Source organism: Copidosoma floridanum, unplaced genomic scaffold (genome assembly GCF_036245765.1).
Source record: "Copidosoma floridanum isolate Cflo_tuat_1 unplaced genomic scaffold, Cflo_Japanese_pri ptg000030l, whole genome shotgun sequence".
In the NCBI taxonomy this organism is placed as follows: domain Eukaryota; kingdom Metazoa; phylum Arthropoda; class Insecta; order Hymenoptera; family Encyrtidae; genus Copidosoma; species Copidosoma floridanum.
This window is the reverse complement of record NW_028321907.1, coordinates 16,813,012-16,838,048: the sequence shown is the minus strand read 5'-3', so window position 1 is coordinate 16,838,048 and position 25,037 is coordinate 16,813,012. Positions and strand designations below refer to the sequence as shown.

At 35.8% G+C, this 25,037-nt stretch overlaps 3 protein-coding genes across 4 annotated transcripts; 2 read left to right on the top strand and 1 right to left on the bottom strand.

Moving 5' to 3' along the window:
* Positions 1-6,077: 6,077 nt before the first annotated feature.
* Positions 6,078-11,108, bottom strand: Prp6 (pre-mRNA processing factor 6). Its single transcript, XM_014361332.2, has 9 exons — positions 10,772-11,108; positions 10,607-10,666; positions 10,378-10,504; positions 9,521-10,071; positions 8,609-9,389; positions 8,114-8,329; positions 7,690-8,031; positions 7,196-7,539; positions 6,078-6,675 (listed from the first exon to the last, which is right to left on the bottom strand). Exons 1-9 carry the CDS (start codon positions 10,864-10,866, stop codon positions 6,393-6,395), a joined length of 2,799 nt encoding a protein of 932 aa, XP_014216818.2. The 5' UTR covers positions 10,867-11,108; the 3' UTR covers positions 6,078-6,392.
* Positions 11,109-12,000: 892 nt separating this feature from the next.
* Positions 12,001-15,279, top strand: ArgRS (arginine--tRNA ligase-like protein). Of its 2 annotated transcripts, XM_014361333.2 has the most exons (8): positions 12,001-12,018; positions 12,314-12,481; positions 12,636-12,809; positions 12,906-13,149; positions 13,230-13,660; positions 13,745-13,886; positions 13,960-14,412; positions 14,472-15,279. In XM_014361333.2, exons 2-8 carry the CDS (start codon positions 12,434-12,436, stop codon positions 15,044-15,046), a joined length of 2,067 nt encoding a protein of 688 aa, XP_014216819.2. In that variant the 5' UTR covers positions 12,001-12,018; positions 12,314-12,433; the 3' UTR covers positions 15,047-15,279. The 2 variants fall into 2 exon arrangements, with proteins under 2 accessions (XP_014216819.2, XP_014216820.2); XM_014361334.2 differs by lacking the exons at positions 12,001-12,018; positions 12,314-12,481 and having other exon boundaries at positions 12,730-12,809; positions 12,888-13,149.
* Positions 15,280-15,425: 146 nt separating this feature from the next.
* LOC106645453 (FHIP family protein AGAP011705) lies at positions 15,426-22,558 on the top strand. Its single transcript, XM_089596552.1, has 13 exons — positions 15,426-16,234; positions 16,348-16,595; positions 16,659-16,910; positions 17,195-17,345; positions 17,409-17,654; positions 18,044-18,091; positions 18,468-18,638; positions 18,724-19,029; positions 19,110-19,437; positions 19,527-20,233; positions 20,309-20,543; positions 20,619-20,772; positions 20,852-22,558. Exons 1-13 carry the CDS (start codon positions 16,085-16,087, stop codon positions 21,030-21,032), a joined length of 3,177 nt encoding a protein of 1,058 aa, XP_089452678.1. The 5' UTR covers positions 15,426-16,084; the 3' UTR covers positions 21,033-22,558.
* The last annotated feature ends 2,479 nt before the right edge of the window (positions 22,559-25,037 follow it).

The window sequence follows — 25,037 nt, the reverse complement described above, 5'->3', positions numbered from 1 at the left end:
CCTGGCGGTGAAGAGTCCGGTGTTCGCCAGCATGTTCCGCACTTTGATGGTGGAGCAGAAGACGAGCACCATCCACGTCGATGACATTGAGTACAAAACTCTGCGGGAAATGCTGCGGTTCATGTACACCGGGGAGGTCAAGGGTTTGGGTGACGTGGCCGTTGACCTTTTGTACGCGGCGGACAAGTACCAGATCGAGCAGCTGAAAAAGATGTGTGTGGACAAACTCGTGAAAAAAGTGAGCGCCGACAACGTTGTCGAGTACATGGTCCTCGCGGATAGACACGACGTCGACAGGTTGAGGCACAGGGCTCTTCGGTTTATCGCGACTAATGCGAAGAATATCATCAATAAGCCGGATTTTGTAGATTTAATGTCGACCCAGCATCCGATTTTTTTTGATATTTTCAAGGCAGTGGTCTCCCAATGTTGTTGACCACGTTGCCAAAAATGGACATTTTATGTTTTACCCGTTGTGCGTGACTTGTATAGTATGTAAATATAAGAGAACTAAATCGGTACAGATCGATGTACTTAATATATGTGTATATTTTTTTTTTTGTAAAACAGAATATGTGATTTTCTATGTCATATAATTGAATTGTATTGTAAGACTCTTTGAAAAGTATGTCGTTACATGTAAGATTTGGTGCAATTTGTTTTTTGCTCCAAAATGATGTACATCTTTAGTAACACAAGTAGTCTTTGCAAAATTTTAAAACCAATTAAGTTCTACAATCGATACAGTTTGTCATGAATACGTATCCTGTAACAGTCTAATATTTATGTATGTGTATATTTTTTTAAAATAAATTTTACACCACTTTACTTATGATTTTGGTTTTTGTTTCACATCTGATAAAAATTTCATGCTGTGCTATTTAATTTTTCGTATAATTTGGTACAGTGACTGTTGTACTGATAACAAAAATATATATGCTTTAATATACAAACGTACAATCAATCCATTTGTCATCCAAGAAAACAAGTGTGGTTATAAAACACACATAAGTTTTAAATTAATCGCTACAAGTTGGGTTTTTTTGAGTAAAGGCAAAATATTTTACACCAAAGTATAAAAATATTACTTGAAATTAACAGAATCAACAATAACTTTGATACAACCTCGTAGGTAACAATATAAATATATTTTCTTAGGCGCAAAAACTTTTATTTTTACTTGGATTAACAAATTTCACGTTTTTTCTTAAAATATGACATGTCTAGATCACGTGGTGAGGCCTATTTATTATTTTATATTTTAGCCGTGTTTCAAGAAACAGTTATCACATCAAGTAGTACCTATTTATGAAAGTATACATTTTTCAAAAATACCATTGTGCTGCGCACTTTTGAGTGATCGACCTCCTACATATTTACACTTTTGGAGGTAGATTTTCGAAAAAGATAAATTGTTAACTTGCCGCAAACAGTACAATCAAAATTATCTTTTTGTTTTATATCTATAAGATTAGTTGCGGCTGGTTTATAATTAATAAAATGGCTCTTCTGTAAGTATTAGTAACAATTTATTTGATCAGCGCCATCTAGCGTTGCGGATTTTTGAACTAAAAAGTAGCCCTAAAATTCTCAACGAGAGTTTTAGGCATTTTTGGCCCTAGAGCCAAACAATAAATTATAAACCAGCCGCAACAATTTTCATAGATGTAAAATAAAAAGATGATTTCGTTTGCACTATTGGCGGCAAGTTTACCATTTATCTTTCACCCGTAAGTACAAATATATAAAAGATCAATATTTAGGTAGAAGATGTATTGAAAAATTGCCGCAAACATCACAACCAACGTAAAATTTTTATTTTATATCGACGATAGAAATGGCGGCTGGTTTATAACTTATCTTTTACCTGAATATCGACCTTTTATATATTTATACTTTCGGGTAAAAGATAAATTGTAAACTTGCCGCCAACAGCATAAACAATGTAAACTTTTTATTTTTTATTTACATAATTACTGCCGTACAAGCAGAAAATGTCTAACGCTGGTATGCTGCAGAAAAACTGATATATTTGTTTGTATAGGAAGTAATATACTTAAAGATCAAAAGAACTAGATTATTGTTTTAGAATAACTTCATCAAGCCTCGTAAGTAAATAACAAAAATTTTGACTAAGTGGTGTTTTTAATTGTCGAGCCAAATTTGCGTATCATTTCGTAATTAACAAAATAATAGTCTTGTTATACACAATTTTTTGGTTTAATTATTTTTGGGATTGAATTTTTCGGAATATTATAATGACAAATCCTTATTTCAAGACCAAAAATTAAAAAATTGAGAATTCCATGCGAGTAGTTACAATATTTTGTCATTTCAGTTATTAATAATAGTAATCATATTAAGTTTTATTATTATTATTATTATTATTATTATTATTATTATTATTATTATTATTATTATTGTAATAATAATAATTTTATTGTTATAATTATCATTATTATTATTACTATAGATCATATAGTATTGCTGTACTATAATAGCAACTTTATAAATAACAAAAATAGTTATGGTTAACATCTATGAGGCTCTTTTACCGTCAAGCTTGAATCAGATGGCGCCAGGGTACGTCGCGGCTGTCATGGCCGTCTCACTCACACAACATTACTTTTCAGTATTGTATGTAACTATGTACATGGGAAATTAAAGTGTAGTGGTAAAGCGCAATATTTGAAATTTTGAAATGAATAAGGAAGACAAGAAAGAATATTATGGGAGCTTAAAAGTTTCAGAATTGAAGAAGCTTTTAAAAGGGAAAGGAGCAAGAGTCAGTGGAAGAAAAGCAGAACTCGTGGACAGGTAAGTTTGTACATTTTAGTTTATATTTACAAGGCTATTTATGTATTTGTTTACTAATGATTGGTCTCCCAATTGCTTCGAGCCACTTTTTTTTATCATACTATCAGAAGGAAATTTAAATTTCACTTTCTTATCGCAGGATATTACACTGCACTTCATTTTTCCTACTATCTTTAAACGTAAATGCAAACAAAAATTGTCTGCAAACAACAGCAATCATTTACAAAGGTTATGTCTTCTGCTTTGCTCATCACACAGATAGGCTCACGGACACAATACACAACTGTAAATTTGACGGTGTGTAAGTGCAACGGCCATGACAGCCGCGACGTGCCCTGGCGCCATCTGATTCAAGCTTGACGGTAAAAGAGCCTCATACGTTACCGTCAGGGTCCGTACCGTATAACTTTTTTTGGCCGATGTACTGAAAAATAATTACATGGTACGACCCCAGGTCAGTAAGTCAACAAATATTTTCGTGCGTGGCGTGCGGGCTCGTCCGAAAAATGGGCAAAATATAAATCGATGTATCGGAAACTCCGATATTTTTTTGATGATTTTTTAAAATCGTCTTATGGGATGGCTGCTGAATTAACATTAAAAATTATGATAGAAATAATACGTGTCAACAAAACTTACAGGACTGCTATACCAAACTATTTAGGGAGTAATTGTGCAAAGTTACAATGTTGTAATACTTTTTACGGATTGAGTAAAGAATTACAATGATTAAAATCCCTTTAAAAATCACTTATTAGGTTAGTATTCTGCTATGCTTATTCATTTTATTCTCAACGTATCTATAATGTTACTTAAGGTGGTTCTTCACCTAACCCATTTACTTAAACTTACAGGGAAACTTGCAGGGATTGTTATTAAAGTTATAAGGCATCTTCTCTTAAAATTTCAAGTCCTTTTATCAGGCAAATTTTTGAAAACAAGTCAGTCAAAAAATGCACTTTTAACATGTATTCTTATGTAGGTTACTTTTCCATACTACGATATCATGTAATATCTCTTAAAGTAGACTTAAGATCGTAATAGAAAAAGTTTGTAGTGAAAGAAGAACTTTTCAGCTTTCTAATAATATAACAAAAGTTTGGGCTAATCAGGGAAATAGTATACGATATTTAATCGTAAACGTAATCAGTTATTGATCAGCGAGAGCGAAATGTCTGCCGTGTAAACGAGCAGACGCTCGGATCGCGCGCGCAAATTTAAAATGACTCACTTACTAATATGGCAATAAGACAATTAGTAAAATTATTTTATAATTAATATTTGTTGAAAATGAAAATCAGAGTTTATTTTTGTGTTAAAAACGTACATAAGGTAATCATAACAAGAAGCATATCAATATTTAGTTCTGAATATATTGATAACTCATAAATAATAAAAGTAAGTACTTATATAAATAAGATAATTGAAATCTCATGCAACATAATGTTTAATTTAATAATATGGCCATTTGTAGTACTATTTCTTTTCAAAGAAACTATTTCACTGACTGATAAGAGATACATCGGATGATAAAAACAAAAGTGAAGGGGTTACGTTTGTGCGGCAGACGACGCTCGACGATTGTATATATATAGGTACATGCAGAAATCGGCGGCAACGTCTGATTGAGTAGAAGCGTACATGCCATTTTCAGAACCTTGCGTCAAAAAAAATTTTTTTATAACTCTTACTCTGACTTTATTAGCTTGAATGCAAATAATAACGAAACTACTTAAAACTTAAAAGTATGGTAGATAAGACTATTCTGCAGTTATTTCTAAATGAAATTTTTTTTTTTTTTTTTTTAATTTGTAATTCTATGTGGTTTTTCCATACTGCATGACATATGGCATCACCAATCCAACACCTCTTTCGTAAGGCCATACGTAACACCACATGAAAATGAAATGCCGTATGGCTTTCCCGAAGTGTAATTACACAAGGAATTCTGTCTTTCTGTCATCCATTTTTCAGGTGTGTATTGAAATTTCTGATCGGGAATCGGGAATATGTGTAAACGTGACGTTTCCAAACGGCGCAAAAGTCTGAAAGTACATAAAATAAAACGGCAAAAGTACGCGCAATAAACTTTTATAAATATAAAATAATAAATGAGAATGAATAAACTTTGTATTTTTTGAATAAAATAATGTTAAATTGAGAAAAATTATATAATTTAGGCTTTAATTAATAATTTGCCGTTGAATATACGCAAGTGCCATATTGTTAGATTTTGTAAACATAGAGACCCATTTATATACGATTACAATTTTAATGGTAGCTTTATAAATACTGTGGAATCTATCAGCGATCTGGGCGTAATCCTGAATGACAAGCTCTCTTTTGACGAGCACTTGGTTAAGGTCACGTCTAGGCGGTCTAGGGCTCACAACAATTTGGGTTTCTTGATAAGAAATACGTCCGACTTTAGGGACCCCAGGACGCTGATTTATTTATACAGAACGCTGGTGCTGCCTATTATAAATTTTTGTTCGGTCGTATGGACCCCCCATTACCAAAATCGTGTAGAAATTTTGGAAAGAGTCAATCATAAGTAGTTTTTTAAGATTCATGTCATATAAGTTACGTAGACCTATGTCGTATCTGAGTCATGACTACACTGCTATTGCGTCAATGTTGAATGTTTGTTCTGTAAAGTCTGGTCATGACCTCATTGACTGTTGTTTTATTTATAAAATTGCACACGACCTTGTTAATTGCCCCAATCTTACAAGTCTCTTCGTTGCTAGATCAATCCCATGTAATTTGCGACACTATGCGCCGGTCGTTTAGCGTACCTAAGTTAATAATTTTTCGTTTTTTACACCTACTGCAAGACTGAGAAGAGTATGAAACTATATGGCGTCTTTAGATTGTGACTTACATGAGTTCGATAATGTTAACCGGTTTAAATCATATATGGTCCCTCTTATTCTCAAACTCATGTAACGGCCCATAGCAGTAATTAATTACGTTGTATTAATTTTTAATTTTCAATTTTCATTTTTCTATTTGAAATAGCGTTTTATGGTGCCTTGTTGACAGTGTGTATATGTTGACTGTTTTGTGCGACTTATTCGTTTGTGTTACCCGAGCACTGTCCATCAGAGCACTTGTTATATTGATCTCTCGCCTTAACTTTACATTATTATTTAAGCTACACAATTACATGTGATGGGACTTTGGTCCCGTAAATTTTACTAAATAAATAAATAAATAAATTTACAAGAGTAGTTTCTTTATAAAAACTTTATCGATGCTTCGTTTTTTCCATGGGTCCCGCGACCCATTGTTTTTATCAGCTTTGAATCGTTACAGCTTCAACAACCAGCTCTTTTCATATTTTATAGCGTAAGAAAGTACAAATAAACAAGGCCAACAACTATTTTACAGCATAAGGAACATACGATACTCTTCAGCATTATGACATTTTTTTATAACTTTTTTTACAGCTTACCATGTGATCACAACTGTATGGAATTCAAAAAAAAAATTTTTAGTTGCATTTTTTTTTTATTCCAAGCAGTTTAAAGAATATATACAAAATTTTGAAGTATTGACAAACTGAAAATATTCTATATGGGAACAGGTAAGTCTTTAGCAACTAATTCCAAGATTTCGCCAATACTAAGGCGCCAGTTTGCAATATTTTTGGATACTTTACACCAATTTTCACCGTGATGAGGTTCAGCTGCAATACATCTTTTTTTAGTTTCCTCTTGATTATCTGTAGTCCCATTTAGTAGTTCAAACTTGTAAAAATATGCCCATGCATCACCAAAGTCAGAATCAATTTTGATTGTCTTGTTGAACCATTCTCTACATTTGTTAACTTTGTTGGGATCGCACCACATCATCCTAATAAGTAGAAAAAACATTAGTAATTGTAATTAATTGAATAACAAAAGAAGCGAGATAAATTTCATGTAAGAACCTTGCGCAAAAAAAGTACAACTTTTATATAATAAAACAGGTTGTAGATTTAATTTTGTTTTCAATAGTTATCAAATATCATCTTTCAATTGTTTATTTATCATTTAGTTTTATATCAATTATATTATTGTAGCTACGTAGTTACATGTAATTTTAATTTGTATCTTCTTAGCTAATCATTTCTTTCACAATGTGCATAAAATCTGAATATGAGCTTTTCTTACTTTAAATACGTTATTTACTGTTTATTTCATTTTGAGTCTCTCCCGTTTAAATGTAAATAAATAAATTACCAGACGATATATCTAAATAAATAAATGAATAAATGACCAACAAGATTTCTATGACGATTATATTCATACAGTTGTACTCAATTATTGTCTATGACAAAAACAGTTTTTATTACCGATGTTAAGAATTATAAAAATTTCAATTTTATACTTACTTTGAAATTGCGAGTAGTACATGGGGATCATGTTCACATTTTTTCAAAGCATCAATGCTCTTCGTTCTTCTCTGAGGTCGTGGCTCCATGAAAATAGCTTCAGCCCATAACAAGCCGGAGTTCGGACATTCTTGAAGAGCTTTTGCTATCAAACTATTCGCCATGTCCCTATTTTTAACAGATTTTATTTCGTTTCTAACTGCTTCCAACCAAATTTCAGCATTTTTAGGATTTCGCAGACGCGCTTTTTCCAACACTGAACGAGCTTTCGTATACTGATTTCTTTTGATTTCTAAATGAGCTAATAATCGCCACAGTGGTACTGATGTAGGGCATTTCTTTAGCTAAAAGTAAATTGTTATATTGAATAAAATTTTAGATTATAGTTTACACATAGATTTTTTATTTTGGAGATGTACGAGAACGTAATAATACCTTTAAAACTTTTAATCGACATTAAAATTTAAGAATACAATCATTCCGTTTTGACTTACCCCTTGGTTATATGTATCTATAGCTTTATCCAAATGTCCTTGTTGTTCTTCAATTTGACCCTTCATCATCCATAGTTTTGGAAAGTCATCGAAATTTTCTAGGGCTTCATCAAGTAATTGCAAGGCTTCTTTGAAATTATCTAGGGCCCATTCTAGTTTAGCACTTTTCATCATGACTCTTGGAGTAGGAGCAGATGCTCTAGCTTTGGCCAGTAAACGTCTTGCTCTTTCATTTTCAAAATTTTCAGACTCAAGTTTGACAGCAGCCAGCCAAATGTCCTCAGAGTTAGGATTAGCTTGGAAGGCCAGGGATAGAATACCCCTAGCAGCTGGCACATCACCCTAAAAAGTCATTACAATTACATAAATTAGAGTTTCAAAGTATTTTATTAAAGTAGTCAATGATAATGAAAATTATTCTCACAGCTTGCCACTTCGATTTAGCCCCCATGAGCCACAAGACTTCACTCTTTGGACAGTGAAAGACAGCTCTTTGCAACAAGCTTTCCAAGGACTCCCTTGTTCCATAACTTTTTTCAAAATACGCTGCCCGTAGCCAAATTGATTTTTTGCTTGGAAATACATTCAATGCATAGGCATAGACTGCTTTTGCGCATACAAGGGCACCTTGTTGAGCACACTGCAATTAAGAGTTAATAAAATTTGTAACTCGTTTTAAAAATGATTCTATTTTCTTGATTTATTATATTATATATAATCTTATATATGCACAAGATGTTTCAAAGAGCTTATTTTGAAAATTTTTCAGGACATTTACAAGTTTAGAAAAAAACTGGTGGCTTTCTTACTAACTAATAATTAGTATCTGTGGAAAACAAATACGAGCTAGTTCAATTGTGCTTGATTTTTTAATAAATACTAGATAGTCTAGTCTGATAAAAAAAAGAAAAATATTTACTGTATCGGCATCTTCCATCCACATATGTTTCCTGTCTTCTTTTTCAACTCCATGTCCGATGATTGATTTGATAATGACTTCACACGTGTGAACGGCCCCTGCCTTTTCAGCTTCCATTGCTTCCTTAAACCAGTGCTCTCTATTTATTTCAACTCCATTAGCACTTAGCGAAGAGATAGCCCTGTCTATCATTTTCTCAACCATACTCTTATTTCCATTAGCTTCTTCCAATTTGGCAGCAGTTGTCCAAATTTGACGATCGGTAGGTATGTTTTCTCTGGCTTTGTTTAGTACTTTTCTCGCATTATCATAAGTCTCGAGTCTAGCAAGAGCTAACCACAAGTCAACGTTTGTGGGACAACATTCAACAGCACGGCTTAAAAGTATACGAGCCTCTTCGGGATCCTCCAACTCTACAATTGCTTTCCACAAACGCACTGAATTAGGAATGTGTTCTAAGGCTTTGCGGTACACTTTTTTTTTAGCTTTTAATTCTGTTTCTAGGTCTGCTGCTTTAATCCATATTCTTACAGAAGTTGCAATGTGTCTCACAGCTTGAGCAATGACTACCTTTGCAGTGTCAGGTGGCTGTAACCTGGCGGCTTCAAGCCACAAATCTTCCGATGACGGATTTACTTCACAACCTTTCATGATCAAGTTCCTTGCAGCTTGTACTTTACCAACTACTTCTTCCAATCTAGCTGATGCAATCCAAGCTGGTGGATGATTCGGATTTGTTTCTCTGACAGATTTGAGAAGCAACCTTGCTTTTTTGATGTCACTGTAGCAAGAAAAAATGAGCATGAAAAGAAATATATTTATAATTGTTGAAATATCACGTTTTACTTCAAACATTCAAAGTAAAGATAATTAGATGTTAAAATTCATATATGGTTAATAAATCTTTCTTACTTGATATCTCCACCGTAAGAAGGGATCATACTTTGCAGATCAGTGAGGTATCCTTTGGGATCTACAACAGTTTGACCACTAACAGAGTCTGAGACCTGACTCAATTTAACATTCATCAAATTATTTCTTGCTTGTCCAATTTTTCTTAAATCCAAGTCTCCTGTGGGTGTCAGCATTCCAGGGGTGGTTACCCCAGGCAGCATCGATGCAAGACCACTTGATGGATTAATGCTAGTTGCACTCTCGCCACCTAAATTGCGTGCTAGTACAGAATCGGGTAAAGGAGTAAATTTTTCTGCTCTTGGATTTCTTTGTTTTCTGTTCCTGGCATCTCCTACTTCTGGAATGTTTTTCCAATCATTTTCAGAAACATTTGTTAACTCTCGCTTAAGATCAGAAAATTGCTGCTGAATTTTTGGCCTCTCTTGTCGGTATCTTTCCAATTCTTCACGCAACCTTCTTTCTCTGTAATCCTTGCGCTTTTCATCCATTCGTTTGTCTATTGCCTCATATATGGCATCAGCTTCTTCATCATCTTTATCATATGGATCCTAAAATTATACAATAACAATTATCATTTTCACCTGAATGGAAACATGTGTTTTTAAAGATCGCGATTTTATTAGTGTAAACACTCTTTTTGTAGTAGTAGAAAGGCTAATTTGTGTTTTAAAGTTATAGCAGTACAATAATTAACTGTTCAAAACATCAGATTTTTATCGAAAAATCAGATACTGCACATTTATTTTATAAACCTTGTGTCAAGTCAAGTTTTTTTTGCAAGTTGCAGATTTAGCACAAAAAATAGACAGGGGAATAAAAATACAACAAAAACTACATTAAACAACAAATGTTACTTTGCTAAACAATGATCCTCCATAGCCAGAAAATTCGTCATAATTAGAGTCATTGAGATCTTCTTCGTCTTCTTCTTCCTCTTCTTTCTTCTTAGCCCGTTTTATTGGTGGGGCATGCCTGTCATCACTGAAATAAAAGAAGAGCTTACTTAGTGCATAGCTAATCATAACTTATTTTATACTCTGAGTGGAAAAAAATAGAATGAAATTGATGTGGATGGGTACTAACGATACGTCATTGGCGTCTCGGGCAGGTCCGATATCAGAACGAGTGGTAAATCCTGTTGCCCTAGAAAAGAGAAAACAAATTCAATAAATAAATTAAGGTTAGAACAGAAGAGACGTTGTGTTTACACAACAGTTCTGAATTAAAAATTAAATTTCATGCTTTTACCCTCTGCCAACACCAGCGACATATCCCAAGGGAGCTGGTACGCCAAGAAAATGCTTTTTGTTTCGCGTTGACAAAGTTGTTGACGGGACAGCCATCCTTGTCCTAGACTGTCCTAATCGGCCTAGCTCTAGGTAGTTCCTAGACAGAGCATATCATCGCAATATCCGGCTCCACTACCGCGGCCTACTGATGGGATTTAAAAACACTTTAATTAAATTTTCTATAACTTTAACGCTATGTACACACGTAAACGTAAGTATAGACGTAAGTGTCTCTTCAACTTTCAGTCCGAAACTGATAAGGTTCGTTCAAACCCCCCTTTGGTTCGGTTCGGTTCGGTTTGGTGTGGTCAGTTTTGGGACCAAAAAAAAAAACGTAAAAAAAACACGCGTTCACGAGAGTTGATTCCGCAGAACCAAAATTCCGAGTAGGTCGGTTCTATAGAACCAAACTAGAACCAAAACGAACCTTATATAAGATTTGTTCAAGCCCCTTTTGGTTCGGCCAGTCTGGTTCTCTTAGCAAAAATATACCTATATATAATATACAGAACCAGTTGTCCAGCTAAGAGCTGGCTGGGGGTCAGATGGGTGCATGGGTAAATTGCGAAATCGTCGTCAATTTGTCAAATATTGGGAAAACTCATGATTCGTGGAGATCCGAAGTATTTTTGCGATATCTATTGTTGATAACGAGTTAGGTTGTTTTGAAAAAAGTCCCAGGGTGTCAAACGGCAAAATAGCCGCCACCTGGTCCAATGGATAGAGGATAAAAAGTTGATTCAAGTAAGTGACATTGGCGTCAAAATTAGACCAGCCAAAAATTGACCGCCAAGCTAGGACACCCCCCATACAAACGCCGAAACAGCCGCCACTCACTCATCAACTCATCTCTGGCGGTTTAACTTGGGACGCCACATACCTGCATTTTAATTGCAGCTGCCTTTTAATAAGACTTAAATACCGATAAGTGTATTGAGTATATGAAATCGGTATGATAGCTACTACTTTTTGGTCTTGCAACAGAGCCAAAGGTATGCCTCACAACTTATAACAATAAAAACATTTGTTTGATTCACTAATGTTGTTTTGTTGTACTAAATAATAATTATCATTTTCCGCCAACATATTGGAATGAGAGTTTTCAACCATTTACAACACACTCAATGACTCAATGTGCCACTTTCGGCAGCTACTCAATATCGCGTTTGAAAAAGACTTACATTTTCTTTTTCGTTAACATTAATAGTAAGTATGTACATGTTTAAAAAAAAAAACAATGTTAATTAAAATCCATAATGTCAACATCAACTTTAAATATACATATTTATGAAGAAGCTCGCGTTGTATTTTTATTTATATTTACCACATTTGATCGAAATTAAATTGAAGTCTTATAACGTGTTTAATTAAAATTGTTAATGCCACAAAACATGTGATACATGAAATTTTAAGAACTTTATTAAATATTTTATTTTTATCGGCAACATTTTATATGAAGTAACACAATACTAAAGAATCGAATTACCGGAAAAATTCTCAGATAAGTAGCAGACGAAAGACGAGAGAGCAGAGCAGCAGATAGAGATATACACGAGCCGATTATAGACACGTGCATGTGTGTACGATTGAGTACATTTCAAATCAGTTTAGTAGATGAAAAATGTCGTTCAACGAGCTTGATCTATTTGAACAGCGAGCATCACTTGCGGTACGATTATTTTTCACTTATTTTCTTCCAACATGGGAATATTTATCAATTGAAATACGTTACCGACATTGATATCTCACGAATATAGGTTATGGACATTATCAACAATGTAAAGTCACGAGTGATAATAGATATTTTTTTTTTAATTCTGTAGGAAGACGTAATAAATGGTCTTAAAAAGGAGCTCAATTCACTATACGCTCTTTTAAAATGTGGAAACATCCAAGGGAATAATGAAGACGATGGTCAAACTGTAAGCCAGACTGATTTTGAGAAATTGAAGAAAGAAAACGAAAAGCTCAAGTATAGGATAGAAATCCTGAAAAGAGTAAATATCTCGAGTTTTACTTGTTTATCATATTGTTTGGTTTCCATGAAATTAACTACTCTACACTATGAACAATAGGAAATATTTTATTTGTAGACTCTGTGTGAACACAAGGCCAAACATATTGCACTCACCACTGACATGTCCAACTGCAGCAGTATGATTAGTATTCAAAATACACTGTCCTCTTTATTTGAAAAAGCCATCAGCGAGGTGTTCCCAGATCTGACTGATCCACCAGTTGACATTTCGATGAGTAACAACCCAAAATTTGGCGACTACCAGTGCAACAGTGCTCTTCCTATTTGTAAACTACTCTCAACAGTTGATAAAACTACAGGTAAATATTATTTTAGGTGTGATTTATTTTATTTTTAGAACAAAAACAAAAATTGACTTTATTTTTATATCAATTTTTAGAAAAGAAGAAGATTAGTCCTAAAGACATTGCTGAAAAAATTGCAGCCAAAGTTGCATCATCCAGCATGATCGATAAATTAGATGTTGCTGTTAATGGTTTCATAAACATTTACCTGAAACGTGAATTTGGACAAAATGTTTTCAGAAATGTATTGAAAAGTGAAAAAGTTTCTGTTGCTCCCTTGATTAGAAAGCGCAAAGTTATTATTGATTTCTCTAGCCCAAATGTTGCCAAAGAAATGCATGTTGGCCACTTGAGGTCAACTATAATTGGCGATAGTATTGCCAGGTTGTTGGAATATCTTGGTCACGATGTATTAAGGTTGAATCACGTTGGAGACTGGGGAACGCAATTTGGAATGTTGATTACTCATCTTGAAGATCAATTCCCCAATTATTGTACAGAATCGCCACCTATTTCAGATCTCCAGGTCTTTTTTTTTTTTTTTTTTTTTTTAATTCGTTTACATTAAAAACGTCATTAGAACCTGTAACGAAAAAAATTAACTCCACAGGCATTTTACAAGGAGTCAAAACTATTGTTTGATACTGATGAAGAATTTAAAAAGAGGGCATATGCAAACGTAGTAAAATTACAAGCTCACGATCCCAAAATCATGCAAGCCTGGAAGTTAATTTGCGATGTATCGAGGAAAGGTATGAAATCATCGATAAATATGCTCAATAAATTTCGTTAAAAAATCTTAATCCTAAACATTCCTATTCATAGAGTTTCAAAGTATATATAATCGCCTGGACATCAAATTGGTCGAGAGGGGTGAATCATTCTACCAGAAACACATGGAAGACATAGTCAAAGTATTAGAAGAAGAGGGTTTCCTGGAAGAAGACGAGGGGCGTAAAATCATGTGGGGACAAACGAAAGATGGAATCCCATTGACTATTGTGAAGCGCGACGGTGGTTTTACCTATGATACGTCGGATATGGCCGCTATTAGACACCGCATCTTCGAGGAAAAAGGCGAATGGTTGATATACGTCGTAGATTCTGGGCAAGCCGTTCATTTCCAAACAATTGAGAGTTGTGCGAAAAGAGCCAGAATCCTTTTGAGCTTTCACAAGATGGATTTCGTAGGTTTCGGTGTGGTTCTTGGAGAGGATAAGAAAAAATTTAAAACTCGCTCCGGAGACACCGTTAAACTCAGTGAATTGCTTGATGAAGGTAATGCTGGTTGAAAAATGGTTTTTTTACAAACGTGTAATATTTTATTATCCTCTCAGGTTTGAAACGAGCGGAAGAGAAGCTCAAAGAAAAAGAACGCGAAAAAGTGCTGACGGAGGAAGAGTTCAATCGAGCTAAAGAATCGGTGGCTTACGGCTGCATCAAGTATGCCGATCTCTGCCATGATCGAAACAAGGAGTACATATTCTCGTTCGACAGAATGCTGTCGGACAAGGGAAACACGGCGGTCTACCTGTTGTACGCATTGACAAGGATCCGATCGATCGCCAGAATGGCCAACGTATCGCGCGAACAGGTCAAACAGGCGATCGAAAGCACTCCAATTTCGCTGGACCACGAAAAGGAGTGGAAGCTCGCCAAGGTGCTGCTCAGGTTTCCCGATGTCATCATGAAAGTCACCAAGGATCTGTCCCTCCACAATCTCTGTGATTTCTGCTACGAGGTCGCTTGTACGTTCTCTGAATTTTATGATAACTGCTACTGCGTAGAAAAGAATCAAGCAGGAGAAATCGTTAAAGTAAATATGGGGCGAATACTGCTAACAGAGGTGACGGCAATGATGTTGGAACAGTGCTTTTCGTTGCTGGGTTTGAAACCCGTTGAAAAAATGTAAGAAAAAAAAAATTTTTTTTAAGTGCAGCAACCTAGAAAAACTGATTGTCCAAGGTTTTTTGACTTGCGATTTTAATGCATTTTTTTTCATGAATAACAATATTTTTTACATTAACATTCTTTTAAATTTTTTTATTCGTATTCATGAAAAAAAAAAAAAAAAAAAGATCAGTCAGAACTGTATTTTGTAACAATTATTGTGTAATAATACGCCAGAGGCTTTTTGCAAATAAATTATCTCTTGACAGAATATTTTTTTGGATTTAGAATGTTGAAACATAATGATGATTGTTGTTTGATAAGCTCGAATCGAAAGTTGATTAACTTGATGACCAACAGTCGACAAATCTGTCAGTTATCAGCACCTACTGATTCTCTAACTTTGTCGGTAAGCCCATTCTAGCTTGGTGCAACAGTGCAAGAACCAAGAGTTGAATTACTTAAGTACCTATAGCTGATGATTCTTCGACGGTGGGGTGACTATATAAGATGGTGAATCAGACCCGCAAGTAAATGTAAACTCTCGTATAACGTCGTACGTAAGTACGTATATTTTTTTTTGTGTATGTACATATACTACATACATTTGTAATTAAGTACAGCTAGCAGTAGTAGCAACTGTAGCAAGAGAGTACTACAGTAGTAGTTTACCTACTATTATCTACCTGCAAGTGCGTGTTTTGCACATTTCTTGTAAGCGCAAGAGAGAGAATTATCCCATTCTATTTGTGTAAACCATGAAAAAACTGTGCTCCTACGCGATTGCGATACCCTCAGAGGACACCATGCCTATATACGTAGGTCCAAGTTCTTCCATTAGTATTATGTAGGTACCTGCAAGCAATGTTGTGAGAGTTTGTCAAAAAGGAAAGCGCACTCGAGCGTAAAAAGAGAACAGGCGACGTTTATCCGTGTATAAAAGCATACACCTACTCGTATTTGTGTGGTGTTTTTTCTTTTTTTTCCTGGTGCGACGACCAAGACTCCGTTTAAGAGCATATATGCCACGAAAGGATAACAGCAGGTGGTCAGTAGCAGTATGAGTTGGCTCCGGAGCAGCCCGCTCAGGAGCAGTTTCAGCAAGCAGCGCTCGAGAGATTCGCCGCCCAAGGATGCTGATCCCGTTGCCTGTTACGACAGCTTTCGCAAACACTGGCAGCAGAGCTACGACATCATCTGTCAGTCACTCGTGAGTGTTTTGATTGTTGTTGTTGTTGTTTTCTTTACTCTTTTTTCTGGCTGTGCCATGGAACGTCATCTGTTTTCGTAACAAGTAATAGTTTGTTTATTTTTTAATTTCAGCCCCCCAAAAGTATACCTAGTCACGATGATGTCCTGGGAGTAGTTAATCACGTCGATCATATGATGACTCTGTTGCTGCTGGAGCTGAGGGATTACTCTCTTCAACAGAGACATCAGAATTTGAGATTGCAGCAAAGGGACATTGTATCGGCAGCTCAAATCAACACCCACTGCTCTCCTTGCTTAGAACACTTGTTAAGTGAAAATCTATTGGAGAAGTTGCACGAATGGAGCACCCACACTGGCAGGTAAGAGTTATTCGACCAAAATTAGTATTTGTGATTTTTGTAAACCATGTGCATTGATTACAGGTTTGGAGATGCCGTCCGATTAGAACAGTTGAAACTTTATGAATTGTTGATATCACACGATAGCTCTCTCTTGGCTCATGAGCCCGTGACAAGGCCATTGTTACGTTTGTTGGATGAGTGCGCTGGAGATATTATGCCAATAGAAGTACAAAAGAAATTAGTTGTATTGTTGAATCATATGTGTGTTTCCCTAGTTCAAAATACCGAATTGTTAAGATTGTTTTTTAGACCTACGGCAATAGGAAAAAATAGGCAAGTAGCCAACAAGGGCAATATTTAAAAGTATAATCATGAAATACACATTTTACTTTGAAATGACTTTCAAGTGAGGCTTGATAAATTTGTTATTTATCTGCTGTTTTGGAAAATGCATACTCAAGTACAACCAACTGTAAATTTCGAGAATTTCTATTTCTATTTTTAGTCTTAATATGTTTCATTATAAAACAAAATTTAGAGTTACATTGAAATATTTTATGTAAGATGTTTTTTTTTTTTTTTTTTTTTAATTTTAAATTGGTATTTTTCTTTTTCAGATTTATTATATTTACGTTATTAGTACCCTATATACACAGAGAAGGTGGCGTTGGCCAACAAGCTAGAGATGCCATGCTATTGTGTATGTCACTTTCAAAGAAGAATGACGAAATTGGAAATTACATTGCAGAGGAATCGCACATTTGTTCCGTAAGTTCGCGATCATGTGAATCAACACCAGATCAGTGAGCTAAAATGTTTCTTAATATGTAGGTATTGGCTACAGGACTTAGTGCGTTGTATTCCGCTCTACCGAGAACACTTGACATAGAAAGTGAAGACTGGCATAGGCTTACGGTGGATGATATCAATGACATACCACCTCTGTCTCAGCTAATGAATTCATTAGAATTCTGTAATGCAGTTGCTCAAGTGGTTCATCCCCTGGTGCAAGAGCAACTCTTGGAGTTTTTGTATCGGGGTTTTCTCGTACCAGTAATGGGACCTGCACTTCTACAGGTACTTTTCTAGGTAGTGAGTTGTGAAGGATTCTGTAAAAAAGGCTCAAGTCAATGTTTTCCCGTCCATATTTGCTGCTAAAAACTATAGGCTAAAGTTTTAATGTGGATGAATTTACTTTATGTCATATAATGCACGTGGTGAATCAATTGGGATTGTTTTTTCATTTCATTTGAGTGTAACTTTTGATACCCCTAAGAATCAGATCAACAAAATTTTTTTAATTCATTCAGCACCACATTAAAATACGTTTCATCCATTATGGTAAAAAATAAAAAAAAATAAAAATAAATAAATAAAATAAAAGTGTGACGGTGATGGTAGCTTTTTAAGAACCACGGTGTTGGCCCCAATTCACAACTGATTATTATTTTTTGCATCGTTTTAAGGAATCTATCGGCTTGTCCTTGGAAGAGCTTGATTCGCCGATGTATCGGGTTTGTATTTCTCGCATCTACATTGTGTTCTCATGTATTTACGTACAGACGTACGTGTGTATCAATTTTTCACTGTGCATGACCCAAAGACGCACGTTTCCTGCCCGCTCTTATCTCGCAATGTCGCTTTTAATCTCATCATTGCTGTTAAAAATAATTTTTGTACGGTATATGACGGTTTGGCGCTTTAAAGTTTTGATGACTCCTTCAAGATAAGCTTTGCACTGACTCGAAACCCTGGATGCAAGTTCATTACACATTTTTTGTGAGCTATGGAATGTTTAGTTAGTTCCCACAGTAATTTCATGCTCTTTAGTTGTTAAACTTTCCTTCCCCTTAATTATTTTTTTACCTAAATTAATGGTCATGGTTACAGACGTCAGTTGATGAATTGGTAGCTGCGACGGCTTACTTCGATTTGTTTCTACGATACGTTGACGAACCCGGCCTCCTGCGGTCCCTAATCAGATTTTTGCTGGAAGAAAATTACGATGACAACCGAATTCTCGACCACCTTATCAAGAGAATGTCATCTCAGCAGTCGAGGGTACGGTAAAAATACATACGAAGATTAAAAGTTTGTCGCACCAGTTTTCTCTCACTTTAAAATTTTTTTGTACTTTCAACACTAGCTGACTTTGGTGACGCTGGCATTATTCGAAACCCTCGTTGATCTCAATTGCGAAGATGTGATGCTGGAACTTTGCTTCGGTGCACTGGCGCCATGTTCGCACGTTATGTTGTCGCAGAGGCGCAGATTGTTGAATGACCTTGACCCTTTCGGTCGCTGCGCCGATAAATTCTTGTCCCTCGCGCCTAACTGTTGTGCCGGTCCCTCGCCGGCCGTTCTCCTTGCCACCGCAGCTGTCGCTGTTTCTTCACCACCTGTCTTGTCTCGTGATCCGTCCTTTATTCAAGAAAGCCATGCGTCGCATCAGGTAATACTTTGATTTCTCCTGCAGATTCTCAAACAACTTTCTTACACATACATATACACGGTAAATTCATCATCCAACAGCAGCAGCAAGTGAGTATGTACAAAAGCATAAAACTGTCCACTAGCATGGCGGCTGAGAGTCTGTACAGTAATTATTACGCGTATCTGAGAGATGCCAGGCAAAAAATAGCAGAGTGTCAATTAGCTTGCTCGAGTTGGTCCAATAAATATGAAGGTGAGGAGATGGAAGAGGAGGAGTACGACGCCGATATGGACTGTACGGATAATCAAAATGGAAATTCTGAAGACGAGTATTACGAGGACGACGACGAGTCTAGTGTATATAGTTGTAACCGCGAACATTCTGGTGCATCTCCTGATAGGCAAATAAGTAGCGACAGCAATGATGGTAATCAATAAACTTTATTTTATAAAAAAATCATTATTTTTCCCCGTACTCATAAGCATGTCGAACCGTTGTAGCTTTTACGAATCCAGAATTGGCATTGAGAAGGAACAGTACCGATGAAAAAGTCAACAAAATTATAGCGAGCTTTACGGAAAAACCGGTCGTTAAAACAACAAAAGATTCATCGGAAGTAAATAAAAAGCTTTCGCCCGGAGAAAGAGAAAAGCTTGACGCCGACATAGCCGAACTTTTGACTGAAACTGTGAGCAACACACGGAACAACTTGGATGTCAAAAGTCCTTCGAGTATGACTGAAGAGTCGAGCAATATGCTGAATTCCTTGCAGTTGTCAATTAATGGTGGCGAAAGCAGTGGTTACGAGAGTTTTGCCTTCAAGGGATCCAACGAGTCTACTCCCGTCAACGATGACTATGACGACGAGAATACCGTATCAAAGGCAAGTGCCGATCAAAGTCTACCCACTGACCCACCCACGATTGCCAATCGGCAAAGATCGACGACAACGCATCAGAGGAGGCACCGATTACAGAGGAGAAACGCTTTCACGAAAAATGGAAAACGATTGGAGATAGCCGACGGTCGACCACCGAGCGTCGGTGTATTTTTAGACGTGTTATTGAAGAAATTGGAATGCATGACGGAAAACAATGTTTATGTCAATTTACACTTAACTGGACTTATAAGTAGACTTGCCATTTATCCTCAGCCTCTCCTGCAATCTTTCCTACTGAATCACTCGTTAGTCTTCCAACCCAGTATCAAGTACTTATTTCAGGTAAAACTTTGCAATCGATATCATTGTTTTTTATTTTTTATTCAAATTTATTGAAATATTTTTTACATCCAAAAGGTTCTTGCGTCTCTAAAGCATAAGATTGATGGATTTACAATGAAACAACCGGAGGATGCTATTAGCGTTTTAGTGGAGCAGGCTCGAGTATTTTTAATCTCTAGAGAAAACAGACTCGTTAATGCAAGAAAAAATGTTCTCGAAGCCGCCGCACAATTTCCTAGTCCAAAGAAAAACCATGCTGGTGGAGAATCAGGTCATTCGGGTGCACCTGTGTCAATGCCAACAAATAGAGGTTACTGGAATACGACTATCGTAATTTATCAATAATAGTGTTCATTTTTCTCACTTTCAACTTTTATGTGTCCAGCTTTAGAACCAAAGAGAAGGAGCTTAACGTCATCTCTAACTCAAATATTTAGAAAATCAAACAGCAACAACGTAGAGGCAGACTCATTTTACAGCAACGATTCGTTTTCAAATATAGCTGAAGAAGATGCAAGTAATGGAGTTTCTAGACAAAAGTAAGTATCAAGTGCTTGAGTTGTTTTTTTATTATTCTTTTTTACAACGTGTAATTGGAAATGTAACTTTCAGCGCCAGACATCACGAGACGAGCATGTGGGAAAATTCAAGTAAAATAAGTCGTGTGCAAAATGTCGTTGTATGCGCCGTTATATTAGACGAATGGCTAAAAGAGCTGGCCGCTATAATTCAAGAGCACGCGATCGTTAGCTGGTTCAACGCTGCCTCCGCCGCTGATTCCGGGTGTCTGAAATTTTAATCGTAGTTATCTCGAGCAGTACAAGTACAACTCATTCGTCCATTGAGTCAGTCAAAGTAATTATAGAAAGTTGTAATGAAAAAAAAATTTTTTTAAAGCTTTATTACATTTGATATTGGGAAACTTGTGTGTTTCCTTGTTAAAGAAAAAATAATCCACTTATCAATTACAGATATCAGATGATCTATCTACCTAGTAGAATTGTGCAAAATGGGCGAATTGTGCAGAACATCGTTAAATGCGAGTGTATTGCATTTTATTATTAAATGGGATTAACTTGACGTCTCAGGCTAATGAACAACCAAAAAGTAGTGCTTTACGAAATTAAATCGCCAGACACCATCAGCAATACCGGTTGGGCAATTTTGGTATTGCTGGATGTTGCGATTGCATCGTGTTATGTATACAGATTTTCTTAATATCTATATAATATGGAGGCAGAATAGACGTAGTGAATCATATATCACGTAGTAAGCAGCAACCAATTGACTGAAAAATGCACTAATCACATTCGCAACGTACTACTATTTGATAGTCTGTTGACTTGAGATATAAACTTCACCCATTCAATACGCTTAATTAATGATATATTGAACAGTTCGCCTATTATCAATACACTGCTTTGATATCATGGATAAGCTTAGTGGTTTTGAACTTTTTTCTAGCAGGAAGTGCGAGAGCTTGCTGTCACTGTCACTTCCCAATTATCTCTAATGTGTGAATTAATTTTCTTTCGATTATTTATTTTTTTGTGCGGGAAAATTTGATACAGTTTATAAAATAAATATTCAAAGATATCGCTTCGTGCCAAAATCTAATTTTGAAGGATATATTTTTAAATTCATCGAACAAAACAGAAATATTTCAACTCAATAGTTTCTTTATTAAATATTAGAATTTTTTTGTGCACGTTTGTTTACTTGAATTCATTCGTGTTTTGCAATAATCATGCCGTTGAGTATGAATGTATAAGTTCATACAATTATTTATACAAATTTGACTGAAGCGTTAGTATGCATTACATCTCCATGATGCATAATAAAATAAAAATAAATAAATTGAATCTATTGGAAGTATTAAAATCATCAAAAGTAGAGCAATTACGTTGTATCTGAGCAGAAACTTTTGCTTTGTTTGTTTATTTATTGTTACTGCAAATATAAATAAATTTTAATGATGTTGCTACCTTTTAAGATTATAAAAATCTCTAATCTACAACCCAAGAGTTTTTTTAAAAGCATTATACGGACAAATAATTTATGCCCTACTGTCGATTACAAAAAAATTAAATGTAGCTCAATGATTTTGTAGATATGGCAAATAAAGTAATTAATTGGCTTATGTATATAAAAAATATATGATTTCATAACAATTTTTCTTACATACATCTTGTGACGACAGTGTTAGCATACATAAAAGTAATTTTAATTGTTTGATAATTAGGTATCTATACCGTCACGAAACATGACATAATTGTGAGAACAAAGTTTATTACTTTAATTATAAAAAACAGTCAATGGATCAAAATTTTACGTATATGTATAAAATTATTGTATATAAAAAAAAATTTAGTTAAGAATTAACATTTTGTTGCGTTCTTTTTTTCATCCCTCTGAATAATAGAGCTATCAGCAGGAAAAAATCATATATCCATATACTACTTTATGAGAGTCCGCAAAAATAAGCAGACTGTATGCAGATTATACTATCAGTTTTTTTTGAAAAATTAGTTTCTTTATGTTATTACTTTGTGCACGTAGTAAAAAATGATTCAAAAACATGAAATTCTAAGACTTTATTAAAAATCTCATGATTACAATTAAAGGCATATTGAATAATTACGATTATATATTCAGTAGTAGTTTTTTCAGTACGTATACAAATAAAGAATATGTTAGACACAAAAGAATTTTTCAAGAGAAAACAAAATAATGAGCAAATATACGAAAGGCTGTTTGAACGAATTATAGCTGAAAAAAAAAAATTTTATAATAAATCGACAGATTACTGTATGTAAGTTGATTAATGTTGGAAAATTATATGAAGTTAAAGCAGCGGACGTATGTTTTTCTTGATTTCTCAGAATTTTTACTCTTGAAATGAAAAAAATAGAGGATTTTGGTTTAGAAAAACGCAAATAGTAAAGCGGGACACTGATTTTTAACAGAAATGTAAAAATAAAAACAAAAAATATGTACACACCAGCAAGTCACCCACGTCCTACTTACTTCACTTACCTCACTTACCTGTAGGAACGGATTGGTGAGCTATGTACTACAAACGTAGCAAACTATTCAAACCGAGTCCGCCCACGTGGGTGACTGTAGACTTACGTCATGAGTCAGTGTGTACACATCTCTGAACGACTTCTGTCAATTTGGTCTATATGTAGCGCCACAACCTGGCGCACAATCTTCGCGCCGAGCACGCAAGCAGAAGCTGGAGCAGAGACATCAAGAGTTTGACTAGCCGAGTCAAGCTCCTTGTCGCAGTTGTCGCCCGCGCAAGCCAGCAGACAGCAAGCAGAGCCGCGCCTGATCAACGGGGTTCAGCTGCTGTCTCTCTCGCTCGCATATCACCTGCGGACAACTAGAGCTGAGGCGACGGAAGCTAGCCCGCCGTCTCCTTCATTAATCCAGCGTCCAGCCTTCCAGCTGCTCGAAGCCGCGCGCACGGTGCTCTATACTAAAGCACGTGCGGGAAAAGACATTCTTTTATAATCTGAGTTTTCTTTAGCAATCAAGTATTTTGTAATTGATTTATTTTCTTATTTGTTTTAATAATTAGTGAACAAGTTTAAGCGCGTGTGTATTTTTCACCCGACACTGATTCCTCTCCCGAAAGTATCCCATAAGTGGTGACCTGGGCTTTGAACATTTTCCTGACGTGAGTTGTTAATAATAATACTTTTCGGTCGCGGAGAATCAGTGCACGCGGTTCACTACATTAAAATGTAAAAACTCACCGGCTTTCGTAAGGCACATAAACTTTTAACTCGCGAGTGCAAGTGCCACGTGGACGCTCTCAAGACGGAGACACGCAGCCAGGCACGCCTTCGAGGCCGTGGACGTCCCCCCCCCCGCTCGAGCTCGACGAACATCAAGACCCAGACCACCCTCCCAGTAACCGCGCCCGCAGCTGGTCTCCTAGACGCGGCAGAGGGAGAGGTCGCGCTGCTGGGTCCCGCCGAAGCAACAGCGAGAACAACAGGCCTCTACGCGGTTTCGATCTCGCCCCCGTGCCAGGCAGCCCAGACGACCCTCTGCTAGGTTTCGCCGTCCTACTCTTTGCTGACAGCAACTACATCGACAGCGAAGAAGAGTCGATTTCGTCGAGAGGATCACCTCGTAATTCTCCCAAGGTAGGCGGTATCCAACATAACCACACAGAAAATCCGACAGAGACAGAGCAGACCATGTCGGCACAAAAGACACTTCAGCCATTTTAGTCCGGTAGCTGAAGCATAAAAAAATAGCCAATAAGGAACAAATCGGAGATAGCGTCCAAACTTTGCAGATCGCTTCGTATTATGGTCTGTAAACATAGAAAAATAGTTTTGTCCAACCAAACCACGGGCTTCAATTGTTATTAAACAATTAGTAAAAATTTACCATTTTTTTTCTTAGTTTTTCTCATATAACTTTTTTTGTGGCTGTCGGATTGCAAAAATAGCTAAAGATATTTTGTTCGTTATTTAATTATCTACCGATCTGTGTAGGTTAGATCATTGGAAGACTTTTTTTCGCGAAGTTATATTGCAAAAAAGTGCAAAAATCGTCGTTATAAATTGTCATTTTGAAACATCCATAACTTTTATAATGTTTGATGAAAATGCTTCAAAATTTGGTATTCGATAGCTCTTATAGAGATCTTAAGCCATGCTCAAGGCTTTTCTTGTATTATGAAAAATAACGTAAATAAACTATAATTAATTAAAAAATTCATTTGATTGTCCTGATCGTCAAAATTGAGCTAGACTGAAACTTTCAAATGGATTTTATTCAG